Genomic DNA, 20,949 nt, shown 5'->3' with positions numbered 1-20,949 from the left:
GCTGAAAACTGTACCATGAAAATAGGCATGACAGTGTGAATATGTTTACTCCTTGATAGCTAACATTGTGTGTCTTCTATCTTCTCTTCAGCAGGCAGTGGAGACAGCGGTGCTCAGGACAGCTGGAAGGGCCGTGGGGAGATGATGTTGCTGAGAAAGGGTAAGAGGAAGAATGCGGGAGCTTTAAACCGAGCGTCTGCCCGTCTGCAACAGCCCAGGGCACAGATCTTGCGGGCCAGGGGACAGGAAGTGATGGATGATGGAGAGACATCAGCGCTGGAGAGCGAGTCATCTGAGCAAGGTGAGTCAGTTTAGAGTCAGGAGAATTCCACCATTTTTTCTAAATGTCTGCATAATTAAATGGTTAAGATGTTAACAAAGTCATTCAGAGTGGTTTGATATGAAATGCCCTGTTCTAAAAAAAACACTGAATCAGAACTGGTGGTGATAGCTCTAAAAGCTCCCTTACAGAAAAATATCACATGAAGTGGTTACAAATACACTGCTTGATGTCTGAGACATTGATTTACAGTAGCTTTGAGATCCATATTTTCCAAAATATGCTGTAAGGCACAATAGTCCCCAAAGAAAACTAGAACGAAGCATTTCGCATCAAACCACTCTCAAGGATTTTATTTACATCTCAACAGTTGAGTTATGCAGAAATGTAAAAAAATCAGAGGAATTCCCCTTAAAGTTTGTTTCAGTTGAAGTATATAAAACGTTTGATATTTTCTTACACATATTTACAAGAAATGTAAGTGTAAGCTGGACAGTAACCAAATGCATCCTATTCATAGATGATGAAACTTGAAAAAATATGTTACCTATTTTACCTGTATTTTATTTTGCTATTGGAATCTACTAGTAATGAGAGGCACTATGTTTGTAAGGCATTATTTGATTATTATTGAAGCGCAGGGTTTTTGTAGCCCTGTTTAAGAATCACTTGTCTCTACACGTCATGCAAGAACAACAGTTTGTGGTTGGCTGTTTTGCTTGTCAGTCAGATGGCCTTTGGCCATGTTAAGTGACGAATCCTACTAGACTCTCTGAGAATAGGCAGAAGTCTGGCTTGTGACACTACAAGCTGGGTAGATGAGCAGAGAGTCTGGTGCTTTTCATGGCAAAACATGGTCAAGAACTACTTACCTTTTCAGGAAGCCTGACATGCAAATGACCAAACACAGCCTGCTGTTTTAGCATGGCTTGTAGGGTGAGGTGATTGTGAAAATCCACTGGATGAATTTCTTGCTCTGAAAAGGCTCTTTTTCATCACAGTGTCCAGTGCAAGCAGCTGTTCACTGTTGCTGACTAGAATTAAAACAAAACTTGGTTTCCTGTCTAAATGATAAATCCGCAGCATGGAAGCGTGTATACACAGACACACAGGTAGTCAATCAGAATGCAGCTGACAAAATCCTGATTGTTGTGACTAACTTTGCATACAAAATACAACCACATTTCCAAAAAAAGTTGGAATGCTGTGCAAAATGTAAATAAAAACAAAATGCGATGATATGCAAATCAATTAAACCCTATATTTTATTGAAAATAGTAAAAAAGCAAAAGTTCTTTGCTATTTTTCATCATCTACAATATATAATAACATTAAAAGATTCAGAGAATCTGGAGAAATCTCTGTATGTAAGGGACAAGGCCAAAAACCAGTATTTGCTGGCAATGATCTTTGGGCCCTCAGGTGGCACCGTATTAAAAACAGACATGATTCTGTAGTTGAAATCACTGCATGAGCTCAGGAACACTTCTGACAACCACTGTCTGTGAAAACTATTCGTCGCTACATCCACAAATGCAAGATAAAACTCTAAAATGCAAAGAAGAAACCTTATATAAACAGGATCCAGAAATGCCTCTGCCTTCTCTGGGCCCGAGCTCACTGAGATGAATTGGAAAAATATCCTGTGGTCCGAGAACTCTTTGAAATTCTTTTTAGAAATCGTGGACGCTGAGTCATCTGGGATAAAGACCACTTAGTTTGTTATCAGTTCACAGTTCAAAAGCCAGCATTCATGATGGTATAGGGGCGCATTAGTACACATGGCATGGGTGACATGCAAATCCGTGAAGGCACCATTAATGCTGAACGATATATACAAGTTTCGGCAACATACGCTGCCATCCAGATGACGTCTTTTTCGGGGAAGACCTTGCTTATTTCAGCAAGATAATGCTAAACCACATTCTGCCTGTATTACAACAGTATTGCTCCATATTAAAAGCGTGTGGGTACTAAACTGACCTGCCTGCAATAAAATTTCTCAGTCTTTGTCTTTGTAGTATTTTCCTTTAAAATATGGTTTATTTGTTTTGCTTATTATTGCATTCTATTTTTGTTTACATTTTGTACAGCTTCCCAACTTTTTTGGAAATGGGGTTGTATATAAGGCTGAGGCTGAGACAACGTGTTGGGTAATATGGGATCCCCAGTTTTTTAGTCACCAAAAAATCTACATTAATTATTCGGAAGATGTGATATACCCAGTCTTTATGTAATGTGTTAGGATTTTAAAATACATATACATTCATCAGTTCTCCAATCTGAGTTGTATGATTTGTGTGCCCCCAGTGGTCATGCGGGAAGATGTTAATTTGTTAATGGTGAGCAAGTGAAAGACAAGAGTGTGTGAGATTTTGTGTGTGTGTGTGTCTGTGTGTGTGTCTGTGTGTGTGTGTGTGTGTGTGTGTGTGTGTGTGTGTGTGTGTGTGGAGGTGAGTGAGAGGGTGTTGATGAATGGCTTGTAAATGACAAGAGTGTCCGGAGTGTGTGGACATCTGACACTTCTTGCCCCTCGCTGGCAGACACACCACCACAGCTGCAGCCTGCTGCCTCACAGGACGCACAACAGCTGACTGGACATTAACGCCTGCCCCTTCTTACACAAACACACACACCAACACATGCACATGCTACACAGAGTTTGCAAAGAAAGCTTGCAAAAGAAAATATATAATTAAGACTGCATCTCTATTACATATGTACAGCTTAGGCATTCAGTTACATGAAGAAGGTGGTGCATAAAGTCCTGGATGGAAGTCAGAGATCCCTCTTCATTTATTGTCCGGTCAAATCGCCTATTAAGTACAAGTTGTTAATTTTTTAGGAAATGTTTCTGTGGAGAATAATCCACTTGCATAAAGGTAAGGGAAAGTCAAAGAAAAATAAGTTCAAAAATGCATGAAAAGCTGTAGAGAAAGCTGGACTTGTAACAGCCGAGACCTGTTAAACCACCAAAACTGTCGCACTTAAACCAATTTAACATGTCTAGAAAGAAGTTAAATAATCTTATAATAAGCTTATAACAATCTCAACATGAGAGATATTAGATATGTCGACTAGATGTAAGATCATTTTACTTACCAAGATACCATTTTTGCAGTGTGTGAGAAGACAACCCAGGGATGTGCAGTTGTCAAGAAACTGTTACTTAGAAAAGGAAATAGGCATACAAATCGTACAAAGAAGATGATGGTGTTCTCAGAACAACAGACTGACCACCCCAGAATCCAGACCTTAACATCACTGAATGTGTTTGGGATTACTTGGATCATGAGAAGCAGAAAATGCAACCAACTTATAAGACTAAACTTTGGAGATGTGGAAAAATATCCCTGCAGATTTCTTTGAAAAACTGAAAGCCAATATCTGGAAAGCAAGGGATGTTGTAATAAAGATGAAGGGTAGACACACTTAATACTAAACAAGTTATTATATTCAGTTGTTGAGGCTTCTGTGAATTTTTTCTCTTACTTTTTTTCCCCCAGATGCTAAAAAAATGAATGGTGGTCTCTGACTTTTGCAAAGAACTGCACATTTAGAAACATAGCTGCTGTAATAGTGGGACTGCATGACAAAGTGCGAAATTTCGGTTTTCTTTCCACAGAAGAGGAGGAAGAAGAGGGCAGTGAAAACAGCGATGAAGGACGAACCATCAAATCCCAATCTTCCAGGGAGCTCCCATCTAGCAACATTGTCAAAGATCCCTCCCCTTCCTCTGTCGTTAAACTGGAAGCCAATCAGAAGGCAAAAAATAAGAGAGAGCGACAGGAACTCTATGGTAAGTCTCAAACTGTCCTTAAGGTGAGAGTTTGGCGAAAAATAACATGTATATGATTCTCCTTCGCCCTAAATATGATTTGTCAGCCAAGACATGCCTGGTCTTTAGTTTTGCACTGGAACAAGGCTAATATAACAAATATGTAATGGAAGGACAATAAGCCATTAATAATTGAGTAAACTGCATGCCTAAATCAGCACACACTTGCCTCAAATCAAATCAGGTAATTATAGCTAGACTTCTTTATGTTGTTTCTGTTGCTGTATAACATACTGTTATTTCTAAAAATGGACAAAAGCACAGACAGAATTCAGGCTTTGAGGTGGCCCCTCTTATTTTAGCCGTGTGACATACATAGTATAATTTGACCTTTTATCACCAAACTATTGCTTTAATGTTGGCAAAACATGCTAACTAGCCATCTGCACATGATTTTGCCCCAACAGCTTTCCCCCTAATTGTTGAACAAACTCTTCCAGGCTCGCGGTTTCATTCTGGTACTGAAGGCGAGGTGAAGGTGAAGAAGAAGGCCCCCTGTAGGCCGGTGCCTGTTACTGCGGCCAAGCCCCCAGGGGTGAGGAGGAGACCAGGTCGACCCAGGCTGCAGGAGAAGCCCTGGACGGGTCACTACCGCAAACCTACAGGCCTCCTGTCCTTCTCCACCACCAGTGAGAGATTGAGGAGGGCCACACGAAAGAGCTCCATGCTGCGAGGAGCGGTTAGCAAGGTAAGCACAGAACCAAGAGTCAACAAGAACTGTATTGTCAATCCGTCTATATGCAAATATACAGTGGAATAAAACAGCATTCTTTCAAGGCCTTGGTGCAACATGCCAGACACAGCCAGTGTTTACATGACCACACAGTACAAGTGAACATTACATAGATTACATGTAGTGCAATTTAACAGGATACTGCAGTACAATACAAATGACAAACAATGAATATATATCAGTTCAACACTAGGCTCAAAGCCCAACACTTCATTCAACACAGGAAAGTCTTTACACATGGTTACAGAATGGTGACCCATGTCCAAAATAAGGCTACATTTGCATGCCAAAGAGACATTCTTTATAGTTGCTTACAAAGACCTGCAATCCAGTCCTCGAGGGACCCAATGAAGTACAGTTCACTCTTGCTCTGGATCAGAGGTCCTCAAATCCTGAACTTTATTCCAGTTTGCTTATTGGTTACAAAGTCCAGAACCGGAAATTGGGTTTAAACTCTGGATTTAAAGACCTCTGCTCTTGATGATTCATGTTTACCAACCCTGAATTACTTGGCTTAGGTGTGTGGGGAGTGTGAACAGAAGAAAATGTGGACTGGCTTGGTTTTCCTTGAGAGATGTGTTGAAGAACATTGGGTTAGGAGATGAAGTAACATATCACTGTAGGTCAGAGGTTCCCAACAATAGTCCTTGAGTTCTCCATAATTCAGAGCAGGGGTCATTTTATCAATCTTATCTGCAAAGGGCTGGTGTGGCTGCAGGTTTTCATTCCAAGCAAGCAGGAGCACACCTGATTCCACCTAATCCACCTGCAGCAAAATTGGCCATTTGTAGTGAAGATTGGTAACCCCCATTTTGGGTTTTGCCTTCTGTACCTCACCCACTTCAGCTAAAACTCAGGTTGATCCATCTCTATTTCTCTAATACAACAGAGAAAAAGTTGCTGGTCAGGTGTGGCCCAGTCTCCCCAGAGTGATGACAATGACTGCAAAAGGAGGACCAGATTCAGACAGGTACACATGCATACACCGTTTTTTTGAGACAATAAGAGTCAGACAGTCCTTCCTAAATACTTAACTTGTAATGACGATTGTGGCCTATTATTAGCAAAGACTGAGAAGAAGCCATTTGTGCTAATTGGTATCTTGGATTGTGTGTTTCATGGTGTGTGTGGTGCAGTCTAAAGGCCGGGCAGTCAGTCGTCTACTTGAGAGCTTTGCGGCAGACGATGGCTTCCACCTGGGTGAAGACAGCAGCTTTTCTGATGAAGATGAGGGGGGCAACTGTTCCTCACACTCCAGGAATCCTCCGGGTAAACAGCGACAATAATGTCCTTAATGTCAGAATATACTGTGGCATCACTGTGCTTGATTAAAACGTGATAATGATGTGGGCGCTTTCTTTGTGTTTGCATTTTGCGCTCAGTTCCTCCAAACTGTGTGCTGACCAAAGAGCTGCTGATCGATGGACTCAAGGTTCTCATCTGTAAAGAGGACGAGCTGTTGTATGCTGCTCGAGTGAGAACTCTGGATGTGCCTGACATGTCAGTACACACACACACACACACACACACTCTTACACACACACACACACACAGTGCAGACATTACAGGAATACCCTTCTTTACTGTATGATCTAACACTGCCTTAACATCTATTCTAAGCTGTAATGTATGTAATTTGCTCCCATGCTTTCATTAGGGAATGTAGTCTAAGGTTTTAATATGCTCAAATGTATCTCATGTATGATTTCCTACATATTCTGGGTATATTTCCCTGTTCTAGTACACCTGATTTAACTTCTCAGCTTCTTAACACAGGTATTAAGGTATTATAGTAGTGGTTCTTAACTGGGGTGTCATCAGGTAACATTGTGATGTGTTTCAGAGAGATGTGAAGAAGGTTGTTGAAAGGGGTTGGCAAGATGACAATATTTACTCTGTTATAATAAATTACATCACATTGCTTTTGTAACTTATTTAGAGGAAATCAGTATAATTACATGGTTACGATGTAAACAAAGTTATTCAGAGTGTTTGACGTGAAATGCTCTGTTCTAGAGAAACTTGGCAATTCACAGTGGTGGTGATAGGAAGCAGATGTCTGAAAAGTTTAATGCCTCTAAAAGCTCCTTCACAGAAAGTTATTACATGAAATGGTTTTGAATACAGTGCTTGATGTTGTTTTAGGATAGATTTGAGATAAAGTTTTGGCTAAAAAGTTATTTTATTCTATTCATGGCAGAAAGATACATGCAGAATAGTGCCTGAAGAAAACATATGTTTTCAGATTTACCACTATTTTACCATAATCAATGTTCCATATAAAACTCAGAAGACCTGTTTAGGTACACTTGTGTTTTAGGATAGTAAATAAAATTGCTATATTTGGGTTACGACACCTAGTTCCTATCACCACTATTGTAAAAGAAATCTGAGTTGGTAAGGTTGTCTACAAGCGACTGTTTCACATCAAACCACTCTAAATACTTTGGTTACATCCCAGTGATAGAATTCTGAAGAAATTTTAAAAAATGGAATGGAAAAAGTGGAATTGCACTTTAAAGAACACTGACCAACTGCAAGCTTTATTAAAAAGAGAGCATAATTCCTGTTTAAATAGATATAGTGCAATGTCATACGCAAAACAGTGAATAAAACATGACACAAGTGGAGCTTTCATGGCTGTTCCAACTTATCAAACCTCAGAAAAATGAAATGTCCTAATACTTATCGTGTATCTTGACATTTTTTTGCATATCGCTCACCTCTAGGTTGCTATAGTGTGTAATATATGTTCAGGAGAAATGAAGAAGGTTACTGTAGTTTTTTTTAGGGGGAATCCCCAGCACATATTTTTCAGGGGGTTTGGGTTCCAAAAGGTTAAGAACCACTATGTTAGAGCAGGAAAAACACCAAAATAAGCAGGGTACTCCAGGACCAAGGTTTGGGAACCACCATGTCTTAGAAGTGCTGCAGCAAAGGGTCAGTCAGAGGCAGAGAGTGAGAGAGGGGGGAGCCGGACACGGGAAGTCAAGCATTACACACACAGCTGAAAATAACTCCTTTGTACTCTCCCCTCTCGCTCTTTCTTTCAGCTACAGTATTGTTATCGATGGAGAGAGAGGAAACCGCCCCAGAATCTACTCCCTGGAGCAGCTCTTGCAGGAAGCGGTGAGTTCTCCTTCAAATTGGAGTGCAAAAGCCTGCCCACGCTCAGAGCTTTGGCCTCTCAGGACTATCCTCTTACACACACACACACAAGCACACACTCTATTCCTCCACAACTACCACTCACACACCACCGACCCCCTCTACTTTTAACACTGCTTTCTGCGATCACCACATCCTCCGAAATCCCCTCTTCTATCAGAGCACCACACTCAGGCCGCATCCTCTTCCACAAAAAAAGTCTCCACATAATGCTGTTTCCTGTCAGAAAACATTTTTATGGCCTCCTGCTTTGCACAACACCACTAGGTGCAATTCTGTTCACACTTCCTCGTTAAGAGCAATATCCATTAGCTTAATGACTGACTTCCTCTGCTCTTCCTTTTCCTGTAATGACAATTAGAAAACTGAAATCAGTTCCAGTGTCTTTGCATGGAACGCAGAATCCTTTTTTCATAGGTGGGGCCACATATAAGCACCCCTCCTCCACATGCAATATTACTTTATGGTGCTTCATTCTTTGTTTTTACAACAGTCACTCACTGTAGCTAAGATGACATGGTGCATTTAATTTGCTTCTAGAATCTTTTTAATGTCTTTTAGTGTTTTTCACATCTTTAGACAGGAGCATTATTGGTTATATTTCAGCCACAGAAATATCAATCAATCAATACGAAGTATAGGTCATGTAAAGTTCTTGTAATGCATTAATTGTGATACAGGTATAGGCTTGCACATTTATTTATGCAGTTGTGATCCCTCAGAGCCTTCTAGGCCTTTAACGTAGGTGATTTGTGGCAGCTATAAAAACGTCTGTAATTTTTAATTCATTTTTATATATTATTGGTCAGGCTGCAGCCCACACACACATGCTGACACACCCAGCTGCCATGCCCCATGTGTCTTTAGATCTTTTGTCCAACCATACAGTACCACTTTCAGACCGCAGCTCAAGCCAGTTGAGCATCTCCATGCAAAATGCAACCATCCCCCCTCTATATTAGCATGCCTTACAGCTTCTGTCCTCACTGCCATTCGAGTAAACAATTTGCTTCATTTCGGTAAGCTGCCTCAGGCCTGAGGTGCAGGACAGAACAGTGTGTGAGGTTCTTCTTCTTTATGTGTTCTGTGCTGAACCCATGGGGTTATGTTAACATTACAGTTTATCTAAGCCATCACTGAAATGGCCTCTAATTATACACTGTAAACCGCAGTGCGTTCTTGGCTGGCGTTCTTTTTTTTTTTTGGCCTGGTCCGTGTTTCCTTGTTCCACTCACTGTGTGAGAGTGCATGTGTGTATGTGTTGATGAATAGCGGTGGTGTTTGCTGACTATTGTTCCACACACTTAGAACATCCTGCTCCACGCATCAGAGGCAGCTGAATTGGCCCAGAACTCTCTCAACATGCAGGAGGGTTTAGAAACACTCCAGAACAAGTCAATATATAAACTTTCACATTCAGTTCACATTCTCTGTTGACTATGTGCAACATTTTTTCCATCTGTTTCAATGTCACAAAATCGTGGCACAAATGTGAATGTTTCTCCATACATGACTATATGCGCAATACAAATTTTAGTACAATTAATACAATTCAAATTATTTTTTTAAGAGGGTTTTTTTTTTATCCTCAGTATAGTCATTGCCAGTTTCCACCCGCTAGCGAAGTCTCCCCAATCAGACGGCACTACTAAACTGAGAGAGTAAAGGCCATAATATGCTTCCTCCAAAAATACCTGAAGCCTGCTGCCACATCTTTTCAAACTGCCACTAATGCAATTTTATTGGACAGCTCAGCACGCTTGGAGGAGAACACTATCTGCCAATTCTGTTTCATCCGCTAACAGACGTCTGCATTGGCTGCCATCGTGTTGAGCAATGGAGGAAAAGGGAGGGCCATGCTACAGAGAACAAGGCCAGATATGCTCTCCTAGACTTCTGGCCATGGATGGCTGTAGCATCGCTGCAGATCAAACTCGCAATCTCCTGATGATAGGGCCGATGTTTAGAATCTGCACTTTTGACAGAATTTCCCAGCATGTTTCAATGAGGTACAAATGAGGAATAATATATATAGAATTGCACCATACAATAACTGCAATGTCTAGGTGTTAAGTCCCAGAGAACAGAGTATAAATTATTAAAAATGTTTGTATAATGCTAGAATTGAGTGTTATACAACAAATATAAAAAACATGGCTTAAAAGTTGCTTATTTATCTTTACTATCTGAGAACTGTCTGGACGTGGTTCTAATATTCCTATGAGCACGCAAGATGGACATCCCTCAGTCCAACGCTCCCGGCCTGAAGCAGAACTAAACACAAGAATGCAAGCGGGGAGAAATGATTGAAATGATCTTTACGTATACAGTTAATGTTATAAACATTAGCTCACTAAAAACATTATGCTGTTATATGGTGTCATCTTATTCTCTTTAATGCTGGATATACTTCCATGGAATGCTGGCGAGTCCAGCTGAACATATTAATGGTTCTTGCCAGATTCATAAAGTGCTTGCGCACTATGCAGCATCACTGCAGTAACAGCCCAAACCGGACTATCTGTGTATTTTGATTACCGCGCCGCTTTGCGGTACAAATTATTAAAGTAAAACTTTCACAGACTGACTTGTGGGAAAGGTGACAAGGCCATGTTTAAAGTCACTGAGCTCTTCAGTACGACCCATTCAGTGTTTGTCTATGGCGATTGTATGGCTATGTGCTTGATTTTAGACACCTGTTAAGAATGAGTGTGGCTGAAACACATGTACTTAAAAATTAAGAGCGGTTTCTACATACTTTAGGCCATATAGTGTTTATGTGCCCACAAGAGTAATCTGCTCCGAAATAAAACATGAATTTTTGTTCACTGGGGCTTTAAAGACCAGTATCACTTACTGACTGCTGCTGCTTGTTTACCTATGCATTTGATCCATGTTACCAATGAAATCATATCCCTGAAAACTGTTTTGCTTCTTGAATGATGGCCTATTCTACCAACTGCACATGACAAGACATGTTTTATTGTCTCTAATGCCCTATTTAAATATTTCTCTCATCAACTGCACCAAAAAAACATTCATACATTCTCCAGGGCTCTTCAGCAGCAATTCCCTAAAGCTCTTCACATAAACATTTCACGACTTCTGTTTCAGGTTGGTCGAATCCAGCCCAGCACACAGCCCTTTCACTCACACACACACACACACAGTTGTTGTGCAGCTGCTCCACTGTGTAAACAGCAGTCTCCCAGCAGCTGGATCTAATTACACAAGCACTTCTACTTTCCCTGGCCTTCCCATTTCTCCAATAGCCTTTTTACCTTTGACTCCAATCTACTGCCTCCATCACACACACACACACACACGGCGAGCAAAAATCACTCTCACTCACTAGCTACCATTCAGCCTCACACTTCATCAGTCTGCAAGTGCCTGTCGCCATGGCAACCCTAAATTAAAGCAACCTGAAAGAAGGCCTTGGCGGATGGCGGATGCTGGGCCCGGGCTGCATTGTGGAAAAGGAGAAACGCTGGCAGCCTGCAATCACAGCCATCCCATTCACGGCCTCTTTAGTATTAGTCAGCAAGTCGGCCTGTACCACATCACAGCTTCCGCCGCTTTCAGGCCTGACTGGCACGCTGGCATGAGATAAGTGCCGCTTTCAGCACTGCCACAGCGACTGCCCAGTGTGCGCGCGTGTGTGTACGTGTTTGTTTGTCTGTCTGACTTTTTCTCCTCTAAGTCCAAACACTCCCAACACTCCTTCAACTGACACTAACTAACCGAGGTGTATGTGCGTGTTTGTGTGCATGTGCCAGGTTTTGGATGTGCGTCCTGAAACAGAGGCAGTGCTGACTGAGGGAACGAGAGTCTGTGCCTATTGGAGCGAGCGCTCACGATGTCTTTACCCAGGCTACGTCCGCAGGGGTAAGGAAGTATGCTACATAGAACACAATGAAAGAGTCCCCATTAAAGGGGCTCTCCAGCCAAAATGAAAAGATTAGCCATTACTACATCTGTTGAAATAATGCATACTTGCATTCCACAGTGGTGCCACAGTAGTCTGTAGGAGTGAGATTTTCTAGTTTCAAGACTAGGAAAACACCTTCCTGATTAGGTATCTTGAATGTGGGGGAACGTTTGAAAAACTACAAGTACTTATGGGCAGATACTTGAGGTTGGGCTGTTTGAAATGTTTTTTTTCCCTACATGGCTAAATCAGTTAAAATGACTGTGAGGAAGCCAAATATTATATCTATATTTATTAGCTTCTACATCAGTGTATTTCTTTATCGCTGTGGGATAGTTCCCAATGGTTCTATGATGTATTTGCATAATGCATACTGGAAGCACAAAAAGGACACAAAATCATGAATTCTGTCACATTGATGAGGCTGAGGGATGCAATGCTGCACTACAGAATGCTGCCTAACATATTCAATGCTAGTTTTAGCTTGGAATGCCCCTTTAATGTTCAAATTAATGTGTACATTTTTATTTGTACTCTAATGGGGCAGGTGGAGCTACTCTGTCAAGCATAATGTTTTTCATTTTGCTGCCTAGGTGGCACCAGTGAAGAAGGTAAGCCAGGTGGCGTGATGGTGGAGTTTGATGATGGAGATCGAGGACGGATCTCCCTGCACAACATCCGCCTCCTTCCTCCTGGCTACCAGGTCCAATGTGAGTCCTCATATTCTCTCATAGCCCAGTCTCAGCAGAGCATTTTAAACAGAATCATATGGAGATGTTAATACGAATGCTGCATTCCTGGATGCTTTAATTACTCTGCTTGAAATGTTTATATTGATGTTTTTCATTGCTCAGTAATGATGATTCATTTCAAAGTTGCATCCTCTTCCTTTTCTCTACTAGGTGCTGAATTGAGTCCTGTTCTGGTCTCCACTGGTCGATCAGACAAAGTATTTTCAGCTCAAGATGGAAGAAACTCACAAATTAGTAAAACTTCTGAGAAAACAGCTAGCACGGAGGAAGCCAGAGCCCAGGAGAAACCAGTGAGAAGACCAGGTGAGGTTTTTTAAGATTATATATAGGTATACAGATAGTACTTCAGGACAAACAATCAGGATCCATATTTCCTTGGAGTTTGGTTATTGCTGCTGATTACAAGCAACATAATATGTCAAAATAAAATGAAAACATTTTTAATCTGTTCCTGAAACAGCAGGGAAGACATAGCTTGAGATGTTAATGTATGTTAATGTTTGGTTTCCCAGGGAGACCTAAAGGTTCGGGGCTGAAGAGGTTTATCTCAGACAGCGTTGCCAAGAGCTCAACATCTCCACTTACCTGGCCATCGGTAGATGCGCCTAGAAAGAGGGCGCCTGTCAATCTGTTCCAGCTTAATGGCTCAGCCCCCAAGAAGGCCTTGAGGAACAAAGAGGCAGACATGTTTTCTCATGCTCCAGTCTCCATGACAACACCAGCCAAAGGTATCTTCAGTAGCAGCTCCTTCGAGGTGGACTCGTTCAGCAGCATTGCCAATGGCTACTCGTCCTTCTGCAGCCAGGCCTCCGGGACACCTCTAGGGGGCAGAAGCAGCCCCTATGGGCAGAAAAGAAGGTCTGATGATTCTGATGTGCATCGAGGCAGAAAAAACGAATTCCTGGTGAAGCTGGATCATGAAGGCGTAACATCTCCCAAGAACAAGAGCAGCAAGGCGCTGCTGTTGCTAGGAGGTTCAGGGTTTGGCTCCAAAAGCATAGGTGCTCCACCCAGGCCTGAAGCCTATTCCCACCCTGTCCTGCTGGTGAAGGACAGCAGAAAGGGCAACAGCTCAAGGGCAGAACTCCTTCCCATCCAGAGAAAGCCCTCCCCATCTCTGCGAATGGGTGAATATGGAGATCTAGGCCTAAGTTGCCACAGGGACTGCCACAGCTCTTACTCAGATGAGGAAGAGGAGGAGGAAGATCGGAGGAGGAGAAGAGGTGGAGGGTCATTGTTACCCTCAGCCTCAAGTGGCATGAGGACAGCTGGTCGCTTCCTCTCACGCCTCTCCGTCTCCTCGTCCTCCTCTGGATCATCTAGTTCTTCCAGTTCAGGCTCTCTTTCCAGCTCTAGCCTCTGCTCCTCAGACAATGACTCCTCCTACAGCTCAGAGGATGAGGAGAGCTCCACACTACTCCTGCAGAGCTGCCTGACTCCCCACCACTCCCTGCTTCAGCCCCCCAAACCCCCCACGGGACCCCCGCAGCACTCATTTGTGGCCAAAGCTGTGGCTGTGTCCAATGCCAAAGGTGGAAATGCCAATCACAGTGCTGGCAGCAAGCCCCTGAAGAGAAAAGAATGCCCTAGTTCACCTTCCAAACCCTCCAAAGACCTGATCAAGAGGCAAAAGCTGCTGTCTGACCAGGGCAGGCCCAAAGTATCATCCTTCCTTCCAGCCAGGCAACTGTGGAGATGGTCTGGGAGCCCCACCCAGGTAAGCCAAAAACAGCCAAACCTTGACTTGTTTTCTACCAATCCTTCCGATCAATCAATCTCAAGTGTTTTATGAGCTAAATGGACATCTGACTGACTGAGCACATTAATTGCTAGTCCTTGTACTTTGCAAACAAAGACAATAAAACCATTGGTCTGGGTGTTTCTTTAATCAGTAGCCATGTTTCTGCTTACAAACTATCTAAACACTGCAGTAAACACTAAAATCTTTAGTGAATCAGACTTACTATTGCATAACAGACATCAGTGGTGCACAAAATATAATAAATTAAATGGTTCTTCCTCTCAAGAGACGTGGGCTGAAAGGAAAAGCTCGTAAGCTTTTCTACAAGGCCATAGTGCGTGGCAGGGACATGGTGCGGGTAGGAGACTGTGCAGTGTTCCTGTCCGCTGGTCGGCCCCACCTGCCCTACATTGGCCGCATCGAAAGCTTCTGGGAGTCCTGGACCAGCAGCATGGTGGTAAAAGTCAAGTGGTTCTACCATCCTGAGGAGACCAAACTGGACAAGAGGCACCGTGATGGCAAGGTAAATATACATTCTGTTGGTTTAGGACTGCAACTGCTAACTGTTTCTATAATAGATTGATCTTAGAAATGCTTTCTTCAGTTGCGCTCCCTTTGCTTTAACATCAATCAAAATCAGTGAGACAAGTGATTTCTTCTTTTATAGTGCAGTAAAACAATAGAAACTATATCATCCCCTATGCATCATCATAATGTTCTGCAATTTGTTTGTGTCACAGCGTTATGATCTTGTGTATCATTGTACACATAAACATTATCAATGATAGTCAACATATTGACATTGTCATCAACTAATTTTTGCATTTCTAGTACAGGGTCTTAAGCAGGGATGTAAACGATTAACTGCTTATCCATTAATCGACAAATAAACAATTGTTTGACCAATGTTGATGGGTAAAAATGTTTAGTTTTAAACAGCAGCTATTTTAATAAGGTGGCTTTATTGTTCAAGTTGAGGAGCACTGACTTTTGAATGAGGGCGCCACAGGCAGTTAATTCCACTAGATAGGCCTCATAAAAAGTTCAGTGTGCAACTAAAAATAGTGGTGTTTGGGACCAATTTTCAAGCGTATGATAACACAACTACAATGATGTACCATATTAAAAGTGGGTGTGCAAAATTATAAAGAAGGACATGGTGGATGGCGGAGGCCTTAGAGAGCTACATTGAGCCCATGCTAGCCCCGGTCATGGCGCTTATTTTCATTTTAACTTGGGCTAGTAGTGAATGATAAATATGAATTAAGAACCTTATAACATAGATCTGGATAAACAATTAAACATAGAATCATAATTGTGCTAGAATCATGATATTTGTTAATACTTTAGTAACTATTTTTTAATGCTATCTTGTATTTAGTTAACTTTTTAGTTTTTGACTATATGATCTCCAACATAGTTGTTTTTACATAGGGTATGTTTATCACAGTTTTGGGTAGTTTACTTCATATATAAGCTTATGTTCCACAGTCCATATAAGGGACACTTTTTACATCTTTTAATTAATACAGAATCCAGTTGATGTGTTCACTTATAAGTTTGCATTTAACAAGTATTTTTCAAAGGGTTCAGGCAGAACTCAACCAGTCAATTTTTATCTGGAAGTTTTTGTTTTATAATTCTAATGGGTCTTATCCTTCACTTTAGGCTTGTATATGAACGATTAATCGCTGATTAATGATGAACAACTAATGCTTACAAGAATTTGCCGAAATTTGCATCTCTAGTCTCAAGCCATGCTATTGTACATACAAATTACCTTGCTAAAGGACAAAGCAACCTAGATTTAATACAGTTCCTGCAGCAGATATCTGTTTATGTCTTAAGTGCCTTTCACTGATGGTAAATTTAACCGTATGAAAAACTGAATACTTATTTCTGCTCCCTAGCATGCCCTGTATCAGTCGTGCCATGAAGATGAGAATGACGTGCAGACAATCTCTCATAAGTGCCAGGTGGTGAGCCGTGAGGAATACGAGCGCCTCGGTCGTAACAGAAAGCCTGGCAGCAGCCTTCAGGACCTGTACTACCTGGCCGGCACCTACGACCCCACCAGTGGCCAGCTGCTCACTGCAGATGGGGTGTCCATCCTCTGCTAGCTCTGGTTCGAGGGTACTACTGAGTCCTGGCCATGTGGTCCATCTAGCAGTGGGCTGAGTGTCAATGAGCATTTGACAGGAGACCAACCGAAGCAAGATGGGGTATAGGAAGGATCGCAGCTGTGATTATTCTGTTTCCAAAAGGACCTGGAGCATGGTGAGATGGGATGCTACGAAGAGCAAACAGCCCACAGTCTCCCAGCCCTGAGCACCTGGTCTCCCAAAGACGAACTGCTACGACAGGCAGTTTGCCCATGGTCCAGCCTGGGTAATCGGGGGATAAGCATCCTTGATCTTACATCTTACGATTGACTTTTACAAGAACATACATTCTATTTAAGGTCACCAAAGCAGAACTCTTTGTGGGATTGGAGAAGACGGCTGTCAGGTCGTGAATTTTGCAGCCAAGTCAGAAACTGAGATGGAAATGGTGTGGTGTGCTTGTCACGCACCGTTGTCATGATTCCAGGGATATTTAAGTACAGAATAGATTTAAGTATATTAAGTTCATGTATATGTATATATAAGGAAGTATTTCCTATCAAGCCATACACTTCAGTACCTCTTGCCTGTCTTCTTGTTCAGGTGTATAGTGTACAGGTTGCTCGTGTGATCGGTTCCTTTCGTTGTTTATTTTTTGTCGTTGTTGTTTATATGTATATACAAAAGTTATTTTATATGCGTGATGTACAGTACATATGAGGCTTATCGTCCCATGCTTCGATTGATTTATTTTTCTATGAGCGATAAATATCAACAGGAGAGATGAACTGAACATGTATGCGTTGCACTGCACATTGCCTGCTGAGACAGAAAGAGAAGAGGCTATATGAATTTCAGTCATTGTTAATGGCTGAATCCTGGGCATTTATTGTTTTTTTTTTTTTGTTGTTGTTGTTGTTTTGTTTTGCTCTGTTAATTTCTTTATTTTTTTATGGGTTTTTCTCCCCAATTCAGAAAGTTTTAATATAAAAGGAAGGATAAAATTAATTTCTGAAAACGTCCTTCTGAATTATTTAAATCACCAATGGAAGATGGAAAAGGAAAATATAGGGGAACCGATTATGGAAGTTAGGGGGACTGCAAAGGTATATAATACCTGAAAAAACAATGTAATGCACACCCTTCTGCAATCGACTTGTTTCTTAATGTCTTGCACTGCTTATGTCCTGTTTTGCTCGTTGACAATGTTTTTCAACTGTCTACCCATCAGTCAGTGGTTGCTGTCTATTGACGGAGTCTTGCCAAGGCCAGGACATTGAGAAATGAAGAAATAGCAATGCGCCAAGCACAGCGACAGCTACAAGAGCCTTCGGAGGTGTTTGTGTGTTACTACATGCTAGCTTGTAGTCTTTAGGGACAATCATGTTCAATAGAGCGCAAGCATAGACTGTTTGACAGGCTCACGCAATCACAAGATCCCTTGTTCACTTTCTTTTTGTGCCAAAAACATCTTGTCGTTTTGATTATGCAATCTTCACTGTATTCTGTGAGTGTTATTATTATTTGTGTTATTTTTATCATCTTATTTATTGTCAGTGTTGCTGTTTTATCCCAAAAAAATAACAAAAAAAACACTAGGTTTGAATGAAAATGTGATGGCGCTTATTTCTGTTTGTGCTAATCATAGTCTGTTCGACCCCGCGTGCAGTGGTCTAGCAGAGGGTGCTTGTACAGAGAGATAAGAACACTGGACTTGTGTGCTGGTATGGTATGTGCCTTGAAGTATAGTTAGACCCTCACCTTCTGGCCCCTATTAACAACTTCTGTGGTCCTGCAGGTGAAGTGACATCATTCGCTGACCCCTTCACTCTCTCACCATTTACCCTTTTCCTCTGTGCTTTACAAATGGACATTCGAAACATCCTTCTCACGATTATGCAGCCTATTCATTCTACTCCCACAGAAAAAGCAGAAAGAAAAGACAGGCTCTTTTCAAGAGGTTGCAGGTCATGAATCTGGAATTTAAAGTAATGGTTTGGTGAAAAAAAATTAATCTCTGACTTAAATCACAAAAATGTCCACTTACGCCAGATGCAGTCTGTCAGGCAAGACATTAGGTGTCCAAATTTTACTTGTTTAGTTTAGAGCTGAAGCTACGAGACTGTTGTTGCTAACAAACACTAGAAGTCAATAGTCACCCAAATCTTTTCTGTGAAAACATCCCCAAAACATCTCTCGACCTACTCAAACCACGTCAAGGTGAGGTCACTGAGGTCACGCAGACTTGATGTTGATGTTGTTTAGGGTACAGTATGACTCTTAACAATAAAAATTAACACAAAAACCTCAGTGTCACTGATCAGTGTGGTCAGTCAGTTTAAACAACTGGAGCCGTATTATAGCAACAGCTTAACTCTGAAATCTCATGTGTTTAGTTTCCATGACAACTTCAGTTAGGACAGAATAACAGTTCCAAACTTCATAATCTTTTTCTACCTCCATATAAGAAAAGAATACTACAGAAGCATCCTATCCATACATTTCCTAAATACTGTTCTGACTTCAGGACAACCTCGGTCGTGTTCTTCTTTATTATTCTGCATATACCGTCTTCACCATTTTATTGAAAAGAGAATTGTTAGTGTGTAGCTAACACATGGCTTGCATGCCAGATAAAGCTTTTGTAAATGGAAACTGGGGCAGTCTACCAGTTTCAGTACACTTTAGGTTTATTTTGACCTACAGTAGCTAGCTAACTAATGTCTTTTTTTATATGATTTTAAATTGTATTTACATTTCTGCTGTTCAGCTATCGTAGATCGCTACATAACAGTCATACATGATTTTTGACTGTGACTGAATAGCTGAAGATTTCCTGACTTCAATTTGTGAAAAAGACTTTGTCATCTTAACTTGGGATTAAAGATAGTTTCTGTAATATGGCTGCTCCTGCTCAAAATGGCTGCTTGCTGTGTTTAGGTAGACAGTGAAGTTTTGTTCAATTTTATAGTTCACAGTAAGTCATCTTCTGTTCTAAACCACGTCAAGATATCTGAGAGACCAATAAAGACCTGGACGTGATTTGAACAGATTGAGAGAAGTTTTGGGGCTGTATTTATGGAAAAAATTTGAATGACTGTTTACTTAGTGTTAGCAACGTTAGCCTCGAAGCTCCAGCGCCAGACCATAGAAGAAACATTTGAACACCAGACATGTCTTGGCTGATCATTGTGTAAAACCAATTTTTCGCTGAACTTTTTCATTAATTGGACCATTAATTTTCACAAACTAGCAGTAAGATTCCACATTACGTAAATAAGTTTGAACTTGACGCAAGGCTCATAAGTTATTTATAAAACTCTGTGTGGAACACATAAAATCTTGAATTTATAAGATAAGTGTGTGCGCATGTGTGTATGTTCTCGTCACAACTTTGCCTTTTGTTTTACTGTCTTGATAAAGGAGGGCACTGGATTGAGTAAAATGAATGTACTTAGTAGAGGTTAAGCAGGAATATCCTCTGAAGATCTGTCTAAAAGGCACAAACTTCTGACCTTTTATCATGAACTCAAGGTTCTATTGATTACAGTCTCTCGTGAAGCTAATAAAAAGCAAAAAAAACTTGATTATTGCTCTATACAGAAGGTCAGTGTGTCTCTTGTTTTTAAAGAACAAAAATTAGAGATGCTGAAATTGGCTTGCCTGAGAGGTCGGTCAGCTGACATAATTTAATTATTTAAGAGCAAGTCACTTGCCCATGGCAAAAGTGCAATACTACTTTGACTAACATTTGAATGGCGTACAGCAATTGTGGCGCTTCGAGCAAAGGCTGATGGGTGACAGGAACAGGGAAGACGCAGGAACGTCTGTCCTACAAAGCCGCTTTCTTTACATTTCTGTTTCGATTTGTACATGGGAAAAGACATCAAATCTGTACCTAATGTTCTGCCTGTCATTGCGTTTCTTTGTTAATATGGAGATGTTTTTAAAGCGTAATTAAGTATTTTCTTTATGGTCGTTCATTTTGTCAGCGTTTTTAGTTTTTGCTTTGTTTTCTTTCTCTGTGATAAATTGTTGTAAAGATTGTAAATGTGTAAAGTAAGGTCTGGTTTTGGGGGTAAACATTTTACAAAAGAACACTTTATGAGTATCAAACTGTAAACGTGCTTTAGTATTAAGATTTTTTTATAGAGGGCCTATGAATAAATATCACACTCAAAGATCTGGTCTGTGCACTCACTGGATGACTGCTTCTGCTTTGGTAGAAGAATCCGTCTGATGACCAAGGCCGTGTAGCGTTCAATAAGATTAAAGCTGGCTTTATGTGGTGAAACTTGCTCATGCAGCTAGTTGCATGTTGTAAGTTGCCTGCAACATAATTCAACTTGACAGTTACACAAAGCAGTTCAAAACAAAGTTGCAGGCAACACATTCAATTGCTCC

General features: G+C 41.1%; 1 protein-coding gene across 2 annotated transcripts in view; it reads left to right on the top strand.

The window, feature by feature from the left end:
• The window catches only part of LOC118821776 (BAH and coiled-coil domain-containing protein 1), a 97,930-nt gene extending 77,200 nt beyond the window's left edge, over positions 1-20,730 (top strand). For both annotated transcript variants that reach the window (XM_036590504.1, XM_036590505.1), the window contains 13 exons: positions 92-301; positions 3,906-4,079; positions 4,559-4,806; positions 5,741-5,821; positions 5,988-6,120; positions 6,234-6,351; positions 7,905-7,980; positions 11,799-11,907; positions 12,544-12,660; positions 12,853-13,005; positions 13,215-14,419; positions 14,730-14,966; positions 16,354-20,730. In XM_036590504.1, coding sequence (XP_036446397.1) covers positions 92-301; positions 3,906-4,079; positions 4,559-4,806; positions 5,741-5,821; positions 5,988-6,120; positions 6,234-6,351; positions 7,905-7,980; positions 11,799-11,907; positions 12,544-12,660; positions 12,853-13,005; positions 13,215-14,419; positions 14,730-14,966; positions 16,354-16,563 — 3,071 coding nt within the window. In that variant the 3' untranslated portion in view covers positions 16,564-20,730. The remainder of the gene's footprint in view (positions 1-91; positions 302-3,905; positions 4,080-4,558; positions 4,807-5,740; positions 5,822-5,987; positions 6,121-6,233; positions 6,352-7,904; positions 7,981-11,798; positions 11,908-12,543; positions 12,661-12,852; positions 13,006-13,214; positions 14,420-14,729; positions 14,967-16,353) is intronic.
• Positions 20,731-20,949: the final 219 nt, after the last annotated feature.

The sequence above is a fragment of the Colossoma macropomum genome, unplaced genomic scaffold, assembly GCF_904425465.1.
Source record: "Colossoma macropomum unplaced genomic scaffold, Colossoma_macropomum, whole genome shotgun sequence".
NCBI lineage: Eukaryota > Metazoa > Chordata > Actinopteri > Characiformes > Serrasalmidae > Colossoma > Colossoma macropomum.
The sequence above is the reverse complement of the archived record's forward strand: the minus strand, read 5'-3'. Positions and strand labels throughout refer to the sequence as shown.